Source organism: Anguilla rostrata, chromosome 2, assembly GCF_018555375.3.
Source record: "Anguilla rostrata isolate EN2019 chromosome 2, ASM1855537v3, whole genome shotgun sequence".
In the NCBI taxonomy this organism is placed as follows: Eukaryota; Metazoa; Chordata; class Actinopteri; order Anguilliformes; family Anguillidae; genus Anguilla; species Anguilla rostrata.
This window is the reverse complement of record NC_057934.1, coordinates 11,567,376-11,592,794: the sequence shown is the minus strand read 5'-3', so window position 1 is coordinate 11,592,794 and position 25,419 is coordinate 11,567,376. Positions and strand designations below refer to the sequence as shown.

Sequence of the window (25,419 nt, the reverse complement as noted above, 5' to 3'; positions counted from 1 at the left end):
TTGCTAAGCTAATTAATGTTAGTCAATTAGGAGGATTACTAATCTGCTTTACGATATTGCTGAAAAGGGCACAATTGTAATAGAAAAACCATGACTTGTGTCAACAATGTACTTCAGTCTCCAAGGGCCCACAGCAAGTAATTGTAATTTTATGTGAAATCAGCAACTGTAATCAACCTTGTTAATGAAGAGCATGAGTGGAACAAAAGCCAGCATGAGCAGTGTACCGCTGTGTCACTAGTTGAGGTAGAGTGTATGCCTTTGTTTCAGATGCATTGAAATGTTCTCAGTTTTCCTTTTTGTCCTTGGTATTTCAGAGTGCAAGCTTTCCAGGACTGGCCCACCTGCCACCATTGTAGCGATTGATGAGGAAAGTCCAAATGGTATGTATTGGATTTCCAGCGCTTCAAATAGACCTAACTTCAAATATTAAGTGTAACTGCAGTATTAGTTACATTAACCCCTTAACTGCTGGTGGCATTTTAAGTCAAGGGGCAAGCTTTCTGAAGTGGTTTGTTTGGGTACATATGTAAATCTTGTGGCGTTTTGATGCTGACTTTGTTTTCTTGTTATGATTCAGTTTGGCCCACTTCAAAGTTGTGCATGTATTACATTAATTGTATATAAAGATAAATACACAAATAGGCACTCAAACAGAAACAATATGATTAAACCTGTCCAGGCATTGTTGTGTCAATCTTTTGGCAGTAAATCATGGGGAACCATTTCTCCACAGTACTTACTGTAGCCTGCTGGCTACTGTAAGAATTATGGATTACTTTAATTGGCAGTCCAACATACTGTGGCTCTTACCTTTATATAATACTTTAAGAATTGAAAATACAAATTTGTAATATCTGTCGCAAAGGGGAAAACACACAAGACAGAGATTTAGCTTCTGCTGTTTCATGGATTGTTGGTTATCTTATTATCTTACATATTTTTTTTCTACACCGACCGGCCGCAAGCAACCATTTCTTGAGCGCGTCGAGCTTTTGCCGCATATAAGATATGGGCCACACCCCAAAGTGCTAATTAAGCTGCAGGTTGAGAGTCGGCAGTGCGGACTGCGCTCAGTGATAGAAGGCGTTCGGCGATTAACGAATCACTCAAGCTCAAAAAAGAGCTTGCTGTTTTGATGTAATGAAAGTGAGAAATAGCAGCTCACTAATGTTCTTTTGGTGGGCTCTCACGGACCGTTCTCATCACTCAGTGAAATCCTAATTGAATGCCTAATTGTATTTCTCAGATTGCAGCGAAAGGTATTAGAGTCTGCAGGCGCTTAAAATCTACTCGCCGGGGACGTGGAATTCGCAACTTGAACACTAATGAGAAGACTTTGTGTTGTTGTACTTGCATATTGCTACCCTCGCCTGATCTCCCCCAGCTCTTCAGCCTGGGTGGAGCTGGTAATCTAACAGATGGTGTTCAGCATGGGTTCACAGCAAGGTGCCCTATTACGAAATAGACTGTTTCCCTCCGTTGCTACGAAAGGAGAATTCCAAGGTGCCACTGTATGATAGCATTTGTGCATTAGCGATTCCTTTACAGGTGTGAGGAGGGATCTGTTGCCGTATCTGTTTCAATAGGTAATATTCCCACTGCAGTGTTCACTTGTATCGCTACGCCCTGCTTGTCTTGGTTTGGAAGTGAGTTGTGACAACAGCATTTGTAATGGAACATTAGCTGTGATGTGGCCCCCGCAGGTGGTTGCCTGGCAGGTTAAAGCAGTTTAATGAGTTACTGTTTAAAGAGAAGTATTTCTTCTGGGCTCAGAAATTGGACTTTGTTTTTCTGCAAGCCGCTTAATATTTCCACCACGGTGCCTTGGCTATATGCATAAATAGTGCAGATGCAGGGGAAACGTGGTATGAAGTGTGTGGTTTCTTTATTCATAAAATAAATCATCTTTTCTTTATCAACTAATGAAAAAAAACAGCTGTTTTGCCAAGGGTTACCAATTTATGAATATTAAAGGAACATAAGGTCCAGTGTGGCTGCTTTTTAGTTTAGTCAGAACTTATCCATTCGTTGTTTATCCATAAATTTGTTTTTTAAAAGTAAAACTTCCCAAAATCTAAAATTTAGTTTGTAGCTTATAGTCGGGGTGGTCCTGAATCCAAATACCACATTCGGCAACACTCGAATAATGCATTCTCTAGGAATGTTTTCTCCTCCTGATTTGGCCAATATTATTCGGATTCAGATCTTTTTATCTTTTTTTGTCACCTCTTTGATGGGAAGTCAGCCAGATTTCTCAAGTAGGGATGAATAATTGTGGACACTGTAGTTATTGAAATGATGGCTCAGAACTTCGTGGAGGTACTTGTTGGTACCACTGACATATTTTCGGGTTCTCAATGAATCTATTTTGATTTATAAAAACATTTAGCCTATGTTTGAAACTTGATTTGACAGTTTGTTTACCTCAGTGTTATATAAACCTGTCATGGCCATATAACTCATAAGCTTTGCAAAGCAAATTACCTGTTGTTAAGATGGATTATTATTGATGCCATTGTAAAACCATGACTTCAGTGCTTTCTCTCAACAATAGCAGTGGCAGGGACTGTAATGGTAAAAATGGCATTTTATACACACACACACACATATATATATATATATATCACTTTTTGAAAATTATGACAGGTCCAATATGCATATCACACATTTATTGAATGTAATAACTTCAGGGAGGGAAAACACACACAGCCTCCTGGCACAAATTCAGTCAAGTAGTTAGAACTTAATAGTTTGCAGTTGTAATACATGTGTTTCATTACTAACTGAATAGCTCAGTACTTATCTGAACATGAATCTACTCATTGTAGGTTGTGTTGATCTGGCCATATATAAATTAATATGAGCAATCTAACTTCCATAATAAAAAGTGAGTGAGCACATACATTGCAGTCCTCATGCTGACTTTATAGTACAGTATATACCGTCTCTCACTTGCTTTTGTGAGAGATACATTATACTTGCATTTGGGACTTTCAGGCCCTCTCTTTTGTAAAATGTTTATTCTGAAAATGAATGCTAAAGAAAGCATGGCGCGGGCCTTTTTTGTGTGAACATTCAGATAAGGATGCAATTAACATTTGTTCTAAATTTGACTTGTTAATTTTCATGTTTATTTTCATTGAAAACAATTTAGTGAATCCAGGGGTCCCCCCCCCCTTTTTACTTTATTCTGCAAAACTTTACTATATGTACAGTTTTGCACTTGCAGGCATTAACAATGCACTCCCAGTAGCAGGAAGTAGTGGGCCATGGTTGGACTTATGAGCAATCTTAGCATATAAGCTAGGGAATATACTGGGCACTGAGAGAGGAGTGGTAGTTCTAACAACTATTAAAAGTAATGCATATTTATATGGTCTTTTTTGGCTGGGAATATATAGGCCCAGATCTGTGAGTTTTTGGGCTTTTTTGCCTTAAAACTCAGTAGAAAGAGCCAGTTAATAACCTTTTCGAAAAAAATGTATTATTTTAAAAATTCTTTCAGGGGGGCATGCCTCTGGACCCCCAACAGGAATGCTCACCTCAACCCCTCCAATGTCCAACCCAAATTTTCACCCTCAGCTGTGATTGTTTCACCACAGCAGCAATTCTGCTTCTAAAAATGCAGATGCAGTCAGTTTTATGATCCTTCATGTCTTTCTCTTTCTGAGAATATGTTTGTTTTGGGTGAAATTATGTTTGAAATATTTTTGCATAAATCAATTAGCAATGTTAAAAAAGCATTTCATTTTATCAGTGCTGCTTAGAGGGTTGTTTTGAGAGGGCCTGCGGAAGTTCTTAACTAAACAGTTCCTCTTGCAGAGAAAGTAATCAGACCACTAATTCTGCACTCTTCATACTAGTACTTGCATGGCCAGGATGGGACTGGCTGGCTGGTGGGAGTGCATATAAAAATTCTAATTTTGCGCACATGGAAGGTTACTTGCAACAGAAGCCGGCATTTATATAATGGACTGAAATGAATTAAATTATTTTGTCTCGTAGTCACAATGAAAGGGCAATTACCTACATCATTTATCTCCAAACTGGGGCATGAGTTTCCAGAGTCTCACTTGAGAGTGTCTCTGCATGACAGTTTAGTAATTCAGTTTTTAATGTTTTATCCGTTCGCATTATAGTTCTGTTGTGGCGTTCAGTTCAGCAGGGTGGATTTCTGAATAAATGAGTGATTTGATTTCATTGTAGAAAAGTAAGGCAGACGTGAATACAAAGAGTCTGTAGTAACTGTACCTTAAGCAAGTTTTGTAGGGAGCTGTGCAGGGCAGTGGGTGTTTTCCTAAGCTTTTACTCTGGTTAAGAAGGGAAGAAGGTGGGGGAAGCATAAATTGCTGAGATTGCTGGGAGAGGCGCATGGATGTGAGATCTTTGGAAAAGTAATATCTTTGCTTACTGGCAGTGGAGAGCCTGGAATGGCCCTGGAAATCTTGCTGGGGCAATTTAGGCTAAATCTCCCATAAGTAGTCGTGTTACCATGAGTATGCCTAGATTATACATTTACGACTGTACGAACCCCCCTTTTGTAGCATCATTTAAACACTGGATAGAGATCGATCTGGATAGGAGTGCACATTAATGTTACGTAGATATTTGCACAGAATTAGTGTTCTGGTCTCTTGATTGTGATTTGGAAAAAGAGGATAGGGAAATTGCAAAGAGATTTTGAAGAAGAAAGCTAGCCTTATAGCATTTTGGTTTGTGAGAAAGACTTTCTGGGTTGGCTCTTTTGTGTGAGCAGGAAGCTATCCTTGTCCAACTGTGAGATACTGGGAAATGAAGGCTTCTTTCCCCTCAAACTTGTTCATCACCTAGCAGACAGTTGCTTGATTTTATTTCCTGTTTGTTTGTCTGGTGATAAGCTTACTTAATAGCTGTCCTGACTTTCTCACTATCGCCACAGTGGGGGAAAAATGTTTTTATTTTATTGCTTACAAAGAACAGCAAGGACTCCCATATACATAGTAAACTAGCATTTAAACTGCATGAATTGATTTCACCTCAGTTAAACTTTTTGTTTATCATTACTTGTGCCGCTGGTTTCTCTTTGCAAAGGAAAGAAACTTGGCCTCTTTCTGATTCGCTTGATCCCTGACCGGTGTGTTGTATAGCGCAAGCTGAAATGGAGTTCAGGTTTCATTCTCCCTGCTCCATTGAGTTGCCATGCAAAGAGAGACCAAGGGCTCTAATTTATGTAGACAGGAGAATATGCTGCAGTCTACTTGCTATGAGTGACCTTTTCTCCATGAAAACTTAAGCCCAGTCAGTTTGAACTGATCAGTTTGACTTTCACCAAGTTATGAGTGCACAATAGCTGTAAGGCCTCTTCTATGAGAGGAGTTGCTAATGTATACCTCACTGTCTGGTATTTTTCCCTACCACGGTGGCCAATAATGTGTTGCCTGTGGGGACGTCGGTCCACAGTCAGCTCCAACACAGTCGGCTCTATGTTGTGGGCTAATAATAGTGCTGTAATACACCATCGTTTAGAATATTGTGTTTTTGGGGCATTTGTGATAGGAAAAAAAGGAAAATGAAACATTTTTTAAAGAATAAGCTATTGCTCTGTGCAGTTTTGATGATATTAGGCCTAAATGTAACATTGCTATTTATTTATCTAACAATATCTATATGTGTGTGCGTGTGTGTGTGTGTGTGTGTGTGAACTAGCAAGCTGTCTATAGATCTATAGCTAAATAAACACACATGCTGACTCACATACACACAGTGATGTCCACAAACCCTATACCTTCTTCTGAAGCTGCAAATTAACTTAATTGCATAAAGAGTTATGGTGACGTAAGGTGAACTATCTGTGTGTCCTCTTTACTATGATGAAAACAAATCAAGTCGGTGTCGGGGCCCATTTCCTCAGTATTTATCTTGTCTCAGCAATTTCATCATGTGTTTCATTTGTGGCTTCAAGCATGACTCCACTCATCCAAGCATCCAAGCATTAGTTTTACAATAAATTAATAAAGTTATGGACCTGAAAGCTCGTATGAAAAGAGGACAATTTTCTGTATATTGCCAAGGCGCATAAACTGAAGTGCTGTTGGAAAACAGAGCCCAGTCACATGCATTTTGAACCTCTTCCTCTCATTCTGTGAACTGTGACCCTGCTTTATAGCATGGCGCCGCGGCGATGCAGTGATACAGCGGTTATCGCCATTACCTTCTCATTATCTTCCTTCGCGCTCCTGTATATGTGAGCAGCTTGGGGCGAGTGTGCCGTGGCCTGGACAAAAGCCTTCTACCCATTACCCCGGTGCACTGATGGAGGGGACGAGACGGGGTTGGAGGTCACAGGCTGCAGCGGGCTATAGATTAGCTGTCATGCCTTAGTTACATATCCTTCTACGCTTATGGAGAGCTACAGCTGAAGGGGAACTAAACGGCTAAAGTGGGGTGGGGAGGGGGACTGATAAATGACACCAGGCCACTTTGAAGGTCCCCTTGAACATCTGCGGTGCCACGAGAGACAAAGGTGAAGAGGGCCGTCGTGGGGGTGCGGGCGCGGGGGTAATCACAGACCAGACCATGAAATCACGATCAATCGTGACGATGCCAAAAAAAAAAGGGCATTGGGCTTCGATTGAACGCGAGGGAAGGCAAAGTGTTTCAGGAAGGTTCTAGAAGGTGCAGGGGGGCAGGTGTATCACAGTGGGGGAGGAAGCTTGAGTCTTAAGAGTGTGGAAAATTACCTGCACAGTAATCACGTGGGGCGGATAACCCCCAGCTTATGCTCTGACTCGCTCGCCAGTGTTCTTTCACCACACCATTTAATCTCTGTTACGCCGTTCACCCCCTGTTTCATTTTAATTTCTCACCTCCTTACACCCTCACCATTAGTCTAATTAGCCGCATAACCGTGACAAACTGTCCCGTAGTTCAGACATCGGGGATGGACAGGCCAGAGCAAACTGAAAGTTCCTGTGGTGTAAGAAATGAATCTTAGCATTTGAAAAGCTAGAAAAGGTATTAGCTTCTGGCTTCTGTAACACCAGAACTGTGTATGGATACCCCAGTGAAGTTTTAACCTGTTTTGTTTTTCCATTCCTATGGACAGATGCACTAAATCTGATTTTAAAATGTTGGGGGGCGGGGGGACCAGTTAATTTGGAAAGAGACATTGCTGTTGAGTTTTTAAAATATACATTTTTGGTGCTTTGAGCGCCATAAACATTGGACCGGTTATATCAGGATGAGCTGCAGATATCTGCAGTGGATAGCTCAAAAACTCATAAAATCTCAGCGAAACTATCTGCAAGGATAGATTGATAGCACTCTGAGTTGGTGGAAATATACCTTAATTTCATTTTTGGGTGAACTGCCCCTTTGAATATGATATGAAATGCTGCAGTGCATGAGTGTTGGTTGGAGTGAGGCAATCATGTTCAAGTCTGGTGTACTCAGTAGATACTCTGGAACATGACTTTTACTTTGTTTATCAGTTAGCAATGTTTAGACATAAGTAGACCGCAAGACAGAAAAGGTGATTATTTTTTAATGTGCACATGTCCCTCTCAGCACTTACTCATGGTACTTATGGTATCCCTGATGCTTAATGAACTCTGAGCCGTCTGTGAATATTTAATTATGAATGTAAATGTATAATTGAAAATAGTATTAAAGTGGTGGATTAGCCTCTTGCGTCTGCTGTGAGTCTGCATTGGAGTGCTGCCGCTTATGAGTGAGAGCCCAGCAGCGTGGCATGAACGCACAGCACAGGCACGTCTGCTTCCCCCAGGCGTTCACACTAATGCACACGCGCGTGAATCCACTTCCCCCCCAGCCCCTGGTCCAGCCACCGTGTGCTGCAGAGCCGACCGCTAACACATTTTCTAATTTACCCAGGATTAACAGGCGGTTTACTGACTTGGGAAGCCTGGCCAAGGCTGAAAGTGACGTGTCCTGATTTAAAATGGGCTCTCCGGGATAAAAATAACCGCATCCTAGTTATTGGTGTGCATTTAAACACGGCCTGTTTGCAGTATTGGTGAGAAGTTGAGAAATTTTCTTAATACAGTGCTTAACGATATGCTGTACTAGTGTACTTGCCTGACCCTTGGAATACCGTTGATGCATGTACTTAGGGTCTCATCTCCGTGGCGATTAGGCTGAGTGTCAGCTGCCAAAGTCTTTCAGATGAGGTGCGACATCATTTCCAGTAAATGTGCCGCTGACCTGAATCCATATTGACAGACAGATAGTTTGAGGCTTGCTCAGATGATGATCAGCTGAGTCAACATCTTTGTAACTGGTGTCTTGGAATCTTTTTCTGTGCTTTTTCTTCCATAGTTATTCTCTAGCTAAAATCTCTGACTTCTTCAACCTGCAAAATGGAACATAAGTAGAAGTCATAATTTGAATGCCCTTTCAAATAACTAAAGTTTATGCAAATAATAAATGTGCTGCACTGTGGTGTTTACTCAAAAATGGCAGTCATTCCTTTACAGACTCTGTTTTAATGGAAAGTTGTGTTAATGTGTACAGTATATTCTCATTAGAAAGAAACAAAAACACAAGCTATTTGAATAGAGCTTTACAGGACCACATAAGGTGATCATTAACTCACAATTATGCATGTTTAAAACATTTCCATTTTATATAATCATGTATTGTCCATCAGGATTATGATTTATACTAATTGCACCCTCCACATATGCTATACTATATTAAACAAATTTGCGTGTGCACCTGCCACCTACAAATCATTTATTAAAAACAAAAGAATGTGAAATAATCCAACTATTACCATTTGCACTGATTTCAGGCTACGTGAATTGGGCATTATGATTCTTTTAGGGTGTGGTTATTTGGCAATTCCCGTTGTCCTCGCTGCCAAGATCTAAGGTTAGTGAAGGTTCCTCTGCTTCTCTTGGTGGTGTGGCAGACCCTGGTGGGTTGAGAAAATAGTTTGAGGTCCTTGCATGGGATGTTTTGCATAGTTAGCCATCATACCACTCTATACCCTACTTATGGCCTCCTGCTAAATCTGAGAAGGTATGGGTGAGGTTAGTACTTGTGGTTAGGATGGGTGACCTCCTAGGAAACCTATGCTGCTGCTGGAAGAGGTATTGGTGGGTCCTCAGGGAGCTCTCTTCCCTCTGGGCCAAACAGTCCGTTATCCCTGCATAGTGATGGGGACACTACGTCCTTCCGCTGAGGATGTTAAACGGAGGTCTTGACTCACTGTGGCTCATTCAAGGTCCCATGGCATTTTTTGAATGTGTAGGAGTGTTACTGTAACCCCAGTGTCCTGGCCTAATCCCCACACAAACTGGATCTGTACATCTGGCCACCAAATCACCCCCTACATTCGAGTGGCTACACTCCATTGCATTCCTACCCTCTTTGATTCCCCAGGTTGTCTCAGCAAAAGAGAATTGAGTTTTCAGTTGACAAAAAACCCCAAAAAAAAAAGTTAGAACAGAAAAATACTTTGAAGAAAATATAAATTGAAGTTCCTTGGTTCAGGATTTTTAGTAGGCTAAGAACAAAACAGAACAATGGTTTTCACTGTCGAGCTTTGTTAGCTATGACGCTATGAAGAAGCGAGCAAGTTAACGGGTTTCAAAGTCCTTCATAATCCAACTATTACCATTTTCAGTTATGGCATGGGTCTCGAAAATGAATCCAAAAAATCCTGGCTAGCAGTCTTAGAGCTAGCATGCAATCTTATAAGCATTTTAAGATTGCTTGTGTCCCCTGGCATGTTAAATTAACTACTGGTGACCATGAAAGCCAACTTTTATCCGTACATCCATGAGCTCTAAATCATTTTAAACCAGCTCATGGTTTTTGCTGCTGCCTGAAATTTTGTGATTTGATTCTCCCCCGGTTCGAGAAGTAGACTGCGGTGCAAAATCATGGGGCTGTAAGATGAACAGCAAGGTGCCAGCATTGGAAACGCCACTGTGACCCGTTTAAAATGACCCTTTATTAAACACTGCTTATCCGTTTTATTTTACTCATGTATATATTTTCTAGATCTTATTGTTTGTAATGTATTTAATCTGTGTATCCAGGAGGACTCGCATAGTTTATATGTTATTGATTTGTTCCACTGGATATTTTCCAAAGTGGTTCAGATTAAATGTTTAGCTGGAGGGCACACAGGCAGTGCTCTACCTTGGATTGAGACCTGGAACATATTTTTCAAAGCCAACTGCTTAACCAGTTCCTCACACGTACATCGTAGTGTGCAAATATAGCACTTTTCTTTATTTTTAGAAAATCAATATTGGCATGAATGCATTTTTCCAATGAATGTTAAGACCACATAATTGTTGCTGTCTATACATGTCATTTAAGAAAAAGATTTTATCATAAAAAGTGAGGGTGAGGACCTGGAGGTGTGGGGGTAGTAGTCTGGCTATTATGAGCCGTTTATGGACTTAGAGGCTAACATAGCCAGTGTTGTTTGTTGTACATCCCTCATCAGTATTTCAGAATTTTAATTAATTTAGTCAGCATTCTCCTCAATGTCTCCACAAAGAGTGAACCAGTTGTTCCCTGAGTGGATTTTACCAGATTGCAAGAAGACTGTAGCTAGTTAAGTTAATAATTAAATTTATATTAAACAGGGATTGGAAGACCTCTTTATGTGATGACATTGATTTTATTGTTTAATTATCTAGATCTTGGCAGATATTTAATTAAAACATGATGTTAGATATTAAGAAAATAAACTTTACTTTGGACATCATTTATATCCATGACAGATATGAGATGCACAACATTTTCTTTGTACCTGTTTTTTTTTCTTCTACATTACATTACTGTATATTGAACATAGTTTTGCACTTGACACGTTTGCCATATTTTTGTTTGATCGTAGTTCCCTCTGCCAATTAAAAAAGTGTGTTGGCTGTTTGTAGCCAGATAGTTCCCTGTGTCATATTGACGGGTAATTAAAATACTTCTGACCTGTGCCTTTTCGGCAGAGTGAACACGGAAAACCGCCCCCCCCCCCCCCCCCCTTAAAAGCGTATGTAAGTGCGCGTTTGGCTTGTGTTGGACAGGGTCTGCTGGCTCCCGTGGCAGCTGGTGCCTTTGATACCAGCTTGCCTCCAAGCTGGCGGAGCACCTGCAAGGTGCACGCTGAGCCTCAGCTCCCTGGGAGGGAGATCAGCCCGGCTCTGTTCATCCGCATTCACCCTGTGTCAGCACAAGCAGGGAGCCGGCCCGGGATACACACTGATGTCTCCTGAGGACCCAGCCCGACATGGAATGAAGATTAATGGCCTTTCTGGTATTACTGGTATTATTTTCGTGTTCCTTCATGTATAGATTGCACCATGAGGGGCAAAGGTTGAGACAGAGATCAAAACTGAACTGGGGGAAGAAAAATAATAATAATCTAGAGGTAATCTCAACTCAATTAATTTATTCAGTTAGCATCAGATTTAGCTCATTGAGTGCCCGCATGACTGCACAAGTCCCCTGGTGGGTTTTAGAGGGTACAACCCCTGACCCTTTTCCTATGTCTGCAGTAGCAATCAGTTGCTGATTAGACACACAGGTGGTGGCCAATTAGCAAACCACCTCAGGCCAGGGGCACAGAGGCCCACCTCACACTGACTGCCATTGATACTTTGTGCAAGTATCACAGAAAGTCAATTGAACGGGTTGAAATGAGGCCAAAAATCTAAAACCAACATACTTGACATGCAAGAAAGACAATTGTTCTCTCCTAAGACACCAATGCAATGTAAGTTTCCTGTTCTGTGGCTGAGCTTCCTTGCAGCTTGATCATTCATCACAAAACCTGTCATTTGAGAAAATTAGCTGGGCTACATTTTCACGCTGTTCATTTCTGATTTATAGCGCGCATCAAAACCTGGAATTGAATCTAGACAGGAAGGTGTCCACATCCACCAGACCTGGGTCAATTACACGTTACTAACCAAAATTCTAGTAACGTGTTGATGGTCCACGTGGTGCACTGCCGGGGTAACGTGCTTTGTCTGGTGTAGAATGGCTGGCACAGTGTCTAGATGATGTCCTTCAGCTGTGGGAAGGAAATCAGGGGTTGTTTATTTCTTCCTGCTTTCTCGCTGGCCGGCAGGTTTATTGTTTTCACCAAACGGTTTATCTCAGGATTACTCTGAATCTTCCAGCCTGAGCGTTGGAGTGAACAGAGTCGTCAGTGCTTATTGGCTGAGGGCTAACAGGAAGTCCATTCCACATTTAAAGCTGCTGGCCAGCTCTGGTGTTGTACAGAGGAGTTTATGGGGCTCCTCGGTTGTGGAAGGATTGTTTGTTTCCTGTCTTTCTCGCTTCGTTTTGGAGATGGTATCTGGTATTGCATTCCAGAAGGGCAATAAAGCTAATCCCCCACCCCCCTCTGTGGAGGCCCGAGGAGGAGATAGTGAAACAGTTATTTTCTCTAGAAAGGGGAAGGTGAGAATAAAAATGACTGAAACAGCGGTTAGTAATCAATGTAACAAATGTATGCTCCAGGTATAATTTGCTAAGAGCTTTGAAACTGGACTTTCTCCACCTCTTCCTGAGCTTATATGAAGGTCCTGCAAGTCTATGTTTACAAAGCTGCTTTCAAATTCCCACACCAGTGTAACATTATCTCCCAGTAGTTTTCGGTTTTAAATAGCTTTTAATTTGAAAAGGTGAAAAAATGTTAGCTGAGATGACATTCTGCTTGTGACCATTTTGCAGTTTTAGTCCATCAATTATAATAATAAATCAACAAATACATTCAATACTCCATCTAGATTTTCAGCCACACAGCCCAGTGCTAAATCAGCAACAATTTGCCCAAACTTGACAGCCCTGCTTTACATGAAATCTGTGAATGCCAACACTATTTATTTTTTAGTGTTAGAACTCAGTGTTTCATAAGCTGTCAAGTGCTTCCATACGAGCTTACAAAAAGACGTATAAAAACATTCTCATGCTTGAATTTTTCAGGTTCATTTGTTGTAGTTTAAAATGCGTTGGCCTATATTTTACTTATTGTGATGGGTTAATTTATATCATATCCTGTCAAGTAGAGTACAAACTAGAGTGAAACTGTAATTTTATGAAGAAACGTGAAGTTTGCAGCTGCTTAATTAGCAAATAAATCTATATGCTGTCACATGCTGTTCCGTTGTAAAGGTGCTTGGAATGATTTGATAAAAAAACAAGACATCCACAGAGCTTGCAGATAGATGCCGAGTGAAAGTATTGCTTTTCATAAAAATGATACTGGCTGTGAATTTGTCATTTAAAATATATTTTACGGTCTGTAAACCATGTTGTGTTCATGGCTGTCTGGGACATCCAATCCTGGGGTTTCTGCCTCCATCAATGATTCTGAGCCAGCAGCACGCCCATCTTTTTCTTTTTCACAAATAAAATGCACCGCCAGTTGCCAGTTAGTGTCAGATGAAGAAATTACTTCATTGGTATGTTTCACCAGAGAGCCAGCTAAGCCCAACCAGCTTGAAAAGTATTCTCCTAGCTGCATAAACAATGAAGAATGCTAATGTTAGCTGTCAAGCTACTGTACCGTTCTGTCATAGCTAACATGCACGTCGAACAACACCAAACACATCTGGCCTGCAAGAGACAAATCGCATCACAATCACATTTCTGTAGCTAATGCATTGCTATAAGACATTGCAAAGTTGCTATATAAATATAGAATCTGACATAAGACTTATCATTTGGCATTTTGGAATGCTACAGTAGTCCGCTTCCTGTCACTATATTCAGCACTGTACATTCATCATGAACAAAGACACAGGCTGTGAGACAACCTGGCAACCAATCGCGGAGCTGAGTTTTGATCAAAAGCAACTAGCAAGGTGGTGTCATGCTACAGGTTGGGACTGCAGTTCTCCCTTGTGGACACTAGGTTGGGTTTCAAATACTCAATTGCACCTTTAAATGCACCTGTTAATGGGACATAGCTCTTTATTACCACCAAAATACTGCATACTGATTAAGTCTGTTTAAGTTAAGTTCAGTAATATTGTATAACCAGGTTGATTGCAGTACAATTCATTTAACGCTGGAAGTTTGTATCTAGGCTAATTTCTGGGAAAGTTCTGAGAACATGGCGTTTGAAGAGTTCTTTTGCCTGAATTGTATATATTTTTTCTTCACTGTTTGGTATCATTGTGAGTGATGCTTTGGGAATATAAAAATGGAAGATTACACACTAATATATATATATATATATATATATATTATATATAATATATATTAGTGTGTGTGTGTGTGGGGGCTACTCTACAGCTTATGTTCATTCATCGCTGCTGTATATACCTGTAAAGTAACCATGGCAGCAGCACAGCACCACACAATGCATAGAAATATAAGGCACATTAACCATTAGCAAATCTGCTACACATCAGCAGTATGGTTTTCGGCAGTTGGCTTAGCTGGCATTATTTGTGTGCTAGGTCCCCCCAGACCCACGCATTAAACAAGAGGTAAATCTGCTTTGGAGAAAAAAAAGGCTTTTTAATCTTTAAAGCAAAGAGTGCAGGACAGCATTTTTTATATGAACCAGTATTACAGTGTGGCAGAAATGTAATAATGTGCAGGTCTCGTTGCCCTATTATGACTTTGTTAAAAAAGAAAAAAGTGAAATTTCAATGGGAGTATTTACTATTGTTGACAAGGTCACTAACAATGCTGTACTCTAAGGGATCTCAAATTAAAATGCACAAGTTCCTACAATGACCAGCTGAGTACAGGCAAGACAGAAGTTCACACACACACACACGCACGCATGCGTGCAAGGGTGGATGGTGGCACACCACTTTCAACAGAATTGATTGGAAATGACATTAGCTGTTTTTTTTTCCTATCCAGGGCAGCTTTCATAGCTTTTGTTATCACATACATACTTGTTGTAAGCAATTCAGGTTAGTACATTGCTTGAGGGTGTTAAAAAAAAAAAATGGATTTCCCTCTTCAAGCTGAGTCCTCTTAACCACTCTGCCACATTGCCTGCCCAGAAATGAGGTTGTAGTGTAAATAGCCCGTAAATGTATATGCAGAAGATGTAATTTTATTACCAGGCCAGCCTCTGGGCTCTTCAGACTCTCAACGCTGTCTAACGCTTTCATATGCACTGGCAGTGCAGGTAATTATAGAGCCCGCTCGCGTTCTTCTCTCCCTTACTATTTGTGCTGAAGTATCGGAGCAGTCTGATGCACCCCACAGAAATTAATTGCTGAGCAATATGGTGCAGAGCCGCGCCGCGGAGCACAAGAGAAATCTGTCTTGCTTCATGCATAATAGAAAACGCGCAGAGAAAGTACGCAGTATGCTTTGCGCGCTGAGCTACAGTGAGCGCCTCCACCGGTCCGGCGTCGAAGCCGACCTGTCCTCGGGCATTGGGGCAAGGCCGCATCATCACCCCCTCCCCCCCCACCCCGACCCCATTGCATACGGTCTCACACGACTGAATGTTCACCTTCCCCTCTCCCTCCTTCCCTCCCTCCCGCGGAATCCAGAAAAGAAGAGCTGTCTGCGGGCGTGTGTTGTAAGCAAACCCTCCACCGCTCCGCGCTCCGGGCGGCCCCTCTCTCATTTGATACGTTTCATTTGATGGCTACCGGTTGCGTAGAAGTGTCCTGGCGTGCGGGCGCCAGGCCTGTGGTGTAATCCTCTGTGAAGTGCCTCGGCCTGGCTGAACACTTCTCAGCCGTTACGGGGCCTCGGGAAGGCATCGAGGGGGCCTGCCAATTAATGGGGCTTGAAGGCGGTGGATCGGGCCTGGAGCCGATGTGAACAGGTCCGGCAGTGGGGCGCGGGTTTGGAGGGACAGGCACTGGTAGAAAGGAAAGGTATAATTCCAAAAGAACACTTTTGTGTCTGTGGATAGAAAGAAAACCATCCAGGTGCTGGCAGTTCACTTTTCCATTTGCCATTCCGTTTTCTCACCCGGCAATAGCTAAGGTGTTGTCCCCTAAACTAACTTGTTAGAGCTTTTTTTCATTACCCTGAGAAGGAAAATTCATTTAAAGCCAATTTGCATTTTTTTTACGAAGTCATTGTTTGGTTGATATTTTAATTTGATATTGATATTTTAGGAATTCTTGTTGCTGTGTTAGATGTGAACAGAACGCGCGCCATTTTGGAACATTTTCAGCGCAAAGAATGGATGAATGAGGACGGCTTGATTACGGCACTAATAGGGCTAATTACCTCCTGCTTTGTATTCCTAGGATAATGAAGCATTCTTCTTAGTAATAAATGCATGTTTTATTTTCTCACAGGGACGGTCCTGGTCGAAAATATGCAAATAAATGGAAGATCTCAAGACCCAGACCGGACCATTTCCTTGTCCTTGCGAGACAACTACGACCGCTGGGTTATCTTGGACCCGGTGGCACAAAGATTATACCTAAACAGCACTGGTCGAGTTCTCGACAGAGACGTAAGTATGCACGGCTAAATACGCCGAATGTTTGTTCATGTTATTCCCCGCTGCAGGTATTTTCATTCATTAATACGGGGCATTATTTATCATTGTTAACTGGGCTGTAAAGCCTACAGACCTCAATGAGAAGTTATGTCACATCCTGCTATTTCAATCAGAATTACAGCCTTCCTACCAGAATTAGATTGCAACACCTAATTGGCTGGATATCCAAAGATTTATCAATGCTTCTGCATCTGTTTGGCACACAATCATCCATGTATTTTGCCTGAAACAGGGAAATGTCATTATATTGTTGCCATAGAAATGAATAATGTAATATAAAAAGGCAACAATAATCAGAGACCGCCAGGGGATTCTCACAATTGTGTTCTTTCCCAAAAGGTATATATAAAAATTCCAGTAATGGCCGGCACATGCCTGTAATGGCAACATACTTTATTCATCCATGGTGTCCGAAAAAGAAACTCCTGCCAACTGTTTTTCATGCGCTACTTGAAGAAATGTCATTTTTGTCTTTCTACACGTAGATTGATGTTGTGTTGTGCTTGCCTGCTGTCTCGCTGGCCAAGGATTCCCTTAGATGTGCCAACTAATCAGGATGTTGCCCGCGATATCGACATGAAACGAGAAAAGAGAAGCAAAATTGAGACCGCCAACAAAGCCGCGTATCTCTCGAGCGCCTGCATCTTTCGGAGGCCGAGGAGATCATGTCCGTCAACAATGCGGGGAAAAAAAGCTCTGCCCGCCTGAGAGGGTTCTGTAGCGGGGAGACGGTGCCTTTGATATTCCCGACGCAATTCCCTCTGCTTCCTTACAGCCTCCGTCCTACACCCACTCCATCGTGGTGCAGGTGCAGTGCACCAACGAGCTGGTCGGGACGGTCATTCTGCACGAGGTGCGGATAGTCGTCAGGGACCGCAACGACAACACCCCTCGTTTCCAGCAGCCGCGCTACTATGTAGCGGTAAACGAGGTGAGCGATTCCAGGCCCTCGACCCAGGAGACGCGATGGCGAACAGCAAGGCCCGCGCTCTAATCAGGCTTCCCCATACCTCTGATGTAATTAAGTCTGCGGAAATTGTTTTCTCCAGAGTTTTGGATTGATATTGCTCTGTGTAATGTAAATAAATAACTTTTCACTGCAGACGTTGCTGCTGCTGTTGTAGGGACGCATGTGTGAGAATGTTTTGAATTTGACTAACATTATTATGCTTGTTTAGATGGCAGATTTTCATGGTGCCATGATCTCAAATCACACCAGTGTTTGATTTCGTGCTTTCGTTTTTCCTTAATTGAAGTGGGCTCCATGGGCTTGTGTCATTTGGTAGAACTCCTGCAGAGATGGTTGATAGCTCTCTTTAAATATTTCTGACATTGTGCTGAGGTCTTGAAACTTAATGATTATGATTCTTTGCAGTGTCCAATTGACATGGTCATTGTGATGTTTCTATAAATAACAAGGGTTTCTTTTGAAAGAAACTGTTGCCAGATACTGCTAGCCTCAGGGTCCAAAATAACCTCTCTCTTTATTATTATTATTATTATAATTCTTATTATTCATCCATCCATCCATTATCTATACCCACTTAATCCTGGTCAGGCAGGTATACACCTTGGACAGGTCACCAATCTATCGCAGAGCACACACACCATTCTCTCACACACACTCATACCTACGAGTATGTGTGTATACCCGAGACTCGAACCCAAGACCTTCTTGCTGTCAGGCGACGGTGTTACCCACTGCACCACTGTACCGCCCCTATTACTATTATTATTGCTACATTAATTGAAAATTGGCTGACATCCAAAAAAATTTTTTGTATGACTCTGGTTAGGTACAACTTAAAGTAATTAAACTTTTTTGGGCGTAGCTGGAAGGCAGAAAAGTGAAGTCTACACGGCGAGTGACCGCAATGCAATTATCCGCCGTGCTCCTCGGTGACCTATCCGTCTGTGTGTGCGCAGTTTTCAAAATAGATCGTCCGTAGGCATTGGAGAATGCGCGCTGGTGAGCAGCTCCCATACCGAGAGTGGAATAGATACATGGCGATTCTGTGGCTTTTCCTTAATTGAAATCTGTTCCCAAGGGTGTCGTCTGCAAGATTTCGCTCGTTAGGTCAGAGCTCCTTCAGAGAGTCAGACAGCTTGAAGTACTGTCTGGACTACAGTCTGAGCCAGTGTCCAGTAGAACTGAAATTGTGATTTTTTAAATTTATTTTTTAAGTTAAATGTTCAATTGACACATAGCTTAGGAGTTATTTCCGGTGTAACGCAGTCGCTCGGGCAACCTGTCAAGTCCAACCACAGTTCCTGATAAAATCAGCCTTTGCTAAGAGATTATCGAGCATAAATGTACTAGAGCAAACAAGGTTTATTGGTTACAACAAAAGCCCCTTTGTGGAAGGCCTAGGGCAAGGCTCTGGTAGTGCAGCGAGATGGAACTTGGCTGTCGCCATCCCTAAAGGTATCTCCAACATTTCAGGCTCAGCATTAGTATTTGGACGGTTTAAGAGAAACGGTCTGCTTTGCACACGCATAGCTGCATGTGCTGTATTATAAAGGCCCATATCTAGTCTTGAGCGCACAGAACTTCATAGAGCACCTTCACAGTCTCAGCTGCTGTTCTCTGTGGCATTGCTTTGGGGATGATCAGAAATGACGGTTGAGAAGCAGTTTAACGCAGGGCCTGTGATGTCATGCTGGGGCATGTGAGAAGGCTAGCACTGCAACATTTTCTCTCAGCTTCTATCTCTTTGCATGAACTATGTAAGAAAATGCTCTTTCTCCTTGCAAAGACGTACGGTTGTCATACAGTATCATGATTGCTTTGCCCCATGAGGCCTAGTTCACTGTAGAAGGGCTTCATAAATATATGGATTCTTTCTGGTTTGAACATGCTTTGGTCTAATGCATTTCTGTGGAGAAAATGGTCCATTGTGCTCATCTTTCTCAGCAGGTGGGTCATGTGGTCTGGTTAATTTCAGCTTTGTTCTCCTCTTAACAAATTTCCACTTCTATTGTGAATTGTGAGAGGACTGCACAGTAAATAAGATCAGAGGGACAAATGAATGAACATTTATCTCATTTTAAAAGTTGTACTGTAGCTTATTATAATAACTTATTTCCGTCTTTGTTCACGTGATATAATTTGTTCACATATAGGTTTGACATAGTGACGGTTTATCTGACATGAAACCCTAATGCGGTCTGTGCTGCGTGGTACTGTTCCATATTGTTAAGGTTTTTCCAAAGGCATTGTCTTAGCCTGTTGCCTTTATATTCATCTCATGTGATTCCTTGACATTCTGATTGCTAATTCAGCTGGGAAGCGGTGATAGCATTGCATGATGGAAAGCTGTAAAGTAGAACCCGGCAGCGCTTCTGAACAACCCTATAGATTCCTTGACATTTAGCCGTCAGGGAGTTACCCGGGAACATGCGTGGAGTGGGTAATGGACGCCGGTGTGCAGTTTGTCAATGCGCGCAACTCACGCTGGTCTCCTTTAGCCTGATTTAGTCTCGTGTCCGTTCACGTAATGAATTCACTTTACTGGTGCTGGAGCTCTCACAGGGTGATTGCGTAGTAGCTGATCGGCCACGCTGAGAAAATGCAAACCAGCATCCACCGAGCAGTGGAAAGTGAAAAGCATAAAGAAACATGGAGTAGAATGTAATCCTGTGAACTGCAGTATACCTATATTTATTCCTCTCCCTCCCTCTCTCCCCCTCCCTCCTCTCTCATCGCTCCTCTCTCCTCTCTCTTTGTGATAGATTCCCCTGTTCTGGTCGTTCATTTCAGTAATTTAGGATAGGTGTTTTGAAGAGGCCTCAGACAGCAGTCACTGGATGGCTGATTAAAGAGAGAGACAATATTTAATCATGATGCTGGTGCTTTTCTCAACAGTTGGACACTGAAAAACACGTTTGTGGTTGGTAATCACTCCTCTTATGAAACAAATGATGGAGGAGTCTGTTTAACATTTGCTGAAACATTGAATGGTGTGTGTGCGTGTGTGCATTCGTATGTGCGTGTGTGTGTGTTTGTGTATTCTGGCTGTGATTCAGGACCAAGGTGTAGGATCACAGGGAAATGATACCATCAGATTCCTAGAGCTCAACAATGCAAGCAGAGAAAAGGTTATGTGAGAAAAATGGGAAATAACTGGATTTAGCATTCCACTAGCTTGTGCACATCATTTGTGATAGTATGTTTTGGTGCTTCTGCTTTAAATTAGGCCTGTAATACAACCCATTATTATACATGTTGGAGAACATATAGTACATGTACCAAAAAAATAATACTTTTGCTTAAATGCATATTACACTCATAATTACTTTAAAAAAAAATTGAAATAAGATGTCTTAAAATCAGTTAGAAATAGCATAACAGCCCACTACTCTAGCTGCATTTAAATAAGAGTGTAAAATCACGAATAATTAATTGACCTCCAAAAGGAACCTCTCTAGCAGGAAATGTTAAATAAAGAGGCTTTTTATCCCTCTCTGCTTTTGATCAAAGTTGTGCTTTACTTCCAGTCATCCTCCAAGATATTTATTTCTAATTTACATAAAAGGGCTAATGTATTTGAAAAAGCATGATAACATTGTGTTATTAAACTATTATTTCCTTTGACTGCGAAAAAAATAAATACAAGTTAAGTATGTTTTGTTGCCATTGGCAACAATGAGTAATTTTCTAATTTTACAGTCTGGCACAATGGTTTTTATTTTTGATGTACAGCTTTGTGAAGCCCTTCAAATGTCTGCTAATTATCATAATTAGCTCCATTTCTCCAAGTAACTTGTTGATATTTTCATTTACACTTATCTTCTGAAAATACGTCAACTTATTATGTGTACCTGTGAAATAACCAAGGTTTGCATTGATTATGTCACAAGTTCAGGGGGGACTTGTAGAAAAGAACAAAATAAATTACCTGTATGTGGTTAGAAATAATTGATGGCAGAATGCAGACAGATTGCATACTGTTGTGTGACATAGATGGTTGATTATATCATAAGCACAAATGTTCTAGAGTCGGCCTCTAGTCGTGACAGCCAGCCACCGGTTCTACCACTATGGGACAACGCAGGCTACATGTAAATATAAGATACATGTTTTGTCAGTTTTTCACAGAACTGTCCTAAGTTCACTTTTAATCATATCTGATCTAAAATATGAGTGAAGCATAAAATTAAATTTTTAATTTTTAATCCACAGAAACTGCAAGACATATTCATTGACGCTATGCCATTATATGATTAGCTATTATGCTAAATGTATCATTTGGCAAACTGATTCCTCTCGATCTTGAAATTTCTTGTGTTTCTGTGTTCCTGGAGAGCCTTTCAGAATAGCATCCAGGGAACCATCTCAGGAAGTGAAATACAATTGAGTTCCCCAGTGTTGCCAAGCTCTCTCTCTCTCTCTCTCCGGTCTGAGCTATTACCTGCTATTTCTGCATCTGGGGCACGGGTGTGACAGGTGGAATAAGTGCTTTGGTGGTGTCCAACAGTCTGTATCAAAGAATGCGATGAAGAACTGCGCGTAGCGTGGCGGTCGGGGTATGGAGGGCATAAGTCAAACTCTGTACGGCCAATCTCCTGCTCTACGCTAGCTGAAAAAAAAAATATATGATAATATATATATATATATATATATATATATATATATATTGCTTCTTCCTTGTCTGAGCTCCAGGTTTCACTCAAGCTGTTTACTGTGGCTGCTGAGGGTTTTTTCTAAAGATTAAAGGTAGTCTTGTCCAAGCATTTTAAGGTTCACTTTAAGAAAGAGTTTCTTTACCCCTTCCCTCTCAAAGCTGACCCCCGTTGGCACGACCATCTTCACCGGCTTCTCTGGAAATAATGGCGCCACGGACATCGACGACGGGCCGAATGGACAAATCGAGTACATCATTCAGTTCAACCCGAATGACCCGGTATGTACACCCGGACCAATCAGAATTTTCCCTGAGTTATTTTTGATCCCAAGAGGATAGCATTACAAGAGCTGCAGTGTGTTTATCAAAGGGCCGTAGAATACTAGATAACCATTCAGCAGGATCGTAAGAATGGGAATGTGTTTTAAGTGTCTGGGGTATCCAAAATGTCAGTGGGCAGGATCAAAAGCTTGAACATATTTGTCTGTGTCTACAAGAGGACTGGAATACTTGCTGCACCTGGCTGTTTATCTTCACTGTTGAGGTAGTGTGTGTTTATGCTGGAGTCGTTTAACCTGGGGGGGGTGGGCGGCCTCTTCTATAGACTTCAAACAGAACCTTCAGCATCCCTCTCACCCTCGCCGGGTCGGTCGTGCTCAGGGAGAGGCTCAACTACGAGGAAACCACCCGTTACCTGGTCATCATTCAGGCTAATGTAAGTCCACCGTTATCTCGTCCTCCACATGTGCTTATAAACATTAGCTGTTATGAAGGCTTCTCCAACTGTGGCATAATGACTTGTTAGCGTTTGAGGGTTTGTTTTAGGTTTTTGTTTTCTTGTGATGGGATGAGTGCAATTTTGCTGCTTTTCAGTTCTCTCTGTGAGAGCTTTTGTCTAGGCATGTGTACGGCATCGGGGGTGGATCCTTAATTAATTTATTTAATTACATAAAATTCAGAGCAATTTAGCATGCTCTTAACCAAATTAATCAACTTGAACTGCTTAATGTAGACATTCTTACAACATATACTAACTTTCTAGTACTACTACTAATAATTATAATTATAATAACTATAAGAAGAAGAAGAAGAATGTTCTACTGGAGAATGAAAATGCTATAAAATGTTATGCTCCATTATGGTCATTTTGAATTAAAGGCTTCTAGAACACAAAACAAATAGAATAAAGTTATTAATTATTTGAAAAATTACAAATATTTAATATGTATTCCAGAAATCCTTTGATTGTTATCTTCAGAGGAAGCATCTTTTTATTTTGTGTCAGTGCTAATAATTTGTACGAGAAAGGGATCTGCCACTCTGGTGTATTAGAGTTATTAATGAACTGGCTGTTAGATTTGTGTTATGATTAAAAGTAAGCAACAGCTACCTGAACACTTTTAAATATTTTATCAAGTCTTCTGCATTATGAATAGCAATATTGCTTAATGTTAGTATTTGTGTAGAGTCAAAGAACCAACTGAGAGATTGATTTAATCTTGCCACAAAGTCATTTAGCCTCAGTTGCAATTACTAATTCATGGCAATGTTACCAATATTGCAAGGAAAATAAGCAATGGCTTTCTAATTGTTAAAGTTAAGACTAAACCATTTTGAAGGAATATTGACAGAAGCCTTAGATTATTACTCAGTGTTTCAGCCTGATTTCTGCAAGTGATATAGTATAGTAAATGCATAAATGTAGATAAAAGGTAATCATTATGTAGTTTTATATTGACAATGAATGTACATCAACATATTGATCATTATTAATTATCAAGTTTTTTTTTATAAGCACTTCCATGTTCACTTGGATATCACTTGGAATAGATATTGTTTTATAATAATGGGGGATTTTGTGTGTGTGTGTGTGTGTGTGTGTGTGTGTGTGTGTGTGTGTGTGTGTGTGTTTGTGTTTGTGTATTCTGACTGTGATTCAGGACCAAGGTGTAGGATCATAAGGTAGTGATACTATCAGATTACTAGAGCTCAACAATGCAAGCAGAGAAAAGGTTATAGTGAATAATGGGAAACAGCAGGATTTCGCTTTCAGCAAGGTTGTGCAGATGGTTTGTAATAATGTATGTTGTGGCGCATCTGCTTTAAATTAGGCCTATTATACAAGACATTATGCATGTTAGAGAAAGTATAGTACATATTCTAGGCTGTATATAGTATATAAGGCAGTCATTCGTACATGGATCTCTAAATATGGATGTAGATACCCTTAATTTAAAGCTGACTGTCTGCACTTTAACCTCATATTTATTTTCTCATTTCAAATCCAGTGTGCTGGAGTACAGAGTCAAAACGTCCAAATACTCACAGACTGCCCTGTATACTGAAAACAAGTATACAAGTTTTGAGAAAATCAGTCCTTTTTTTAGCTGTGGGCTTTGTGTGTTTTAGGCATATTAGGCACTGTATATTAAATTGCAAGCAGGTACAGACATTCCCAGCAGGCCGAGATGCTATTGATTATTCCTGTGAGGTTGCCATTCTTTCGATCGTTAATGCAACTGATAATGTTCTATAGCCCTTCGCAATACAGATTTACCTGTGCCTAGCAACCATAACACCACCTGTCCTGTCCAAATTATGTCAGTTCATTCTGTAATGGAATATTTCCTGGAAAAATCAGTTTTCTGCTCAAAGTGTATGTTGTTGTAATCCACTGTTATTATTATTATTATTATTATTACTACTACTACTACTACTACTACTATTACTGACTACCACTACTACTACCACCTGAGACTTAGACATTTCAGAAAAGTGTTGAAAAAAACTTTTACCCAAGTATTGAATGACAAGGTTTGATATTTTACCCTCCCAGAAACACTGAGAGTAAGAACCCCACTGTGTCCCTTGCTTTTCTTAATAGTGAAATGATTGACAATGAAATTGAGAAGTAACATATATTTCAGTTCAGCCAGTCATTGGTGCTAAAGACACCATTTCCAAAAGAAAGTGCCAGAGGCTGCCGTCATTTCTTCACTGGACATATTTGCGAGACTTTGGGTGTAGGCGGTGTTTTTCATGAGCTGTATACTGTTCGTGACAAGGTTCTATTACTGTTGCAGAAAGTCTTGCTTCTTCAGAATGGACTGTCTAACATTTTTGTTTACCATTCAGTTCTTGAGTGATGAAAAGAGAGCTCATAAGTGCATTGGCTTCAGGTGTAAAAGGGAAAAGAAGGTTTGAATGAATGAAACATTGCATTTATATAGCACTTTTCCAGATGCTCAAAGTGCTTTACAGTGAGGAGGGGGAAACTCACCTTAACCACCACTAATGTGTAGCACCCAGCTGGGTCATGTACAGCAG

General features: G+C 40.9%; 1 protein-coding gene across 6 annotated transcripts in view; it reads left to right on the top strand.

The window, feature by feature from the left end:
* pcdh15b (protocadherin-related 15b) overlaps nt 1–25,419 on the top strand; it is a 202,743-nt gene that overhangs the window by 81,206 nt on the left and 96,118 nt on the right. For all 6 annotated transcript variants that reach the window (XM_064319957.1, XM_064319961.1, XM_064319963.1 and 3 more), the window contains 5 exons: nt 318–383; nt 16,260–16,420; nt 17,244–17,399; nt 22,252–22,371; nt 22,697–22,807. In XM_064319957.1, coding sequence (XP_064176027.1) covers nt 318–383; nt 16,260–16,420; nt 17,244–17,399; nt 22,252–22,371; nt 22,697–22,807 — 614 coding nt within the window. The remainder of the gene's footprint in view (nt 1–317; nt 384–16,259; nt 16,421–17,243; nt 17,400–22,251; nt 22,372–22,696; nt 22,808–25,419) is intronic.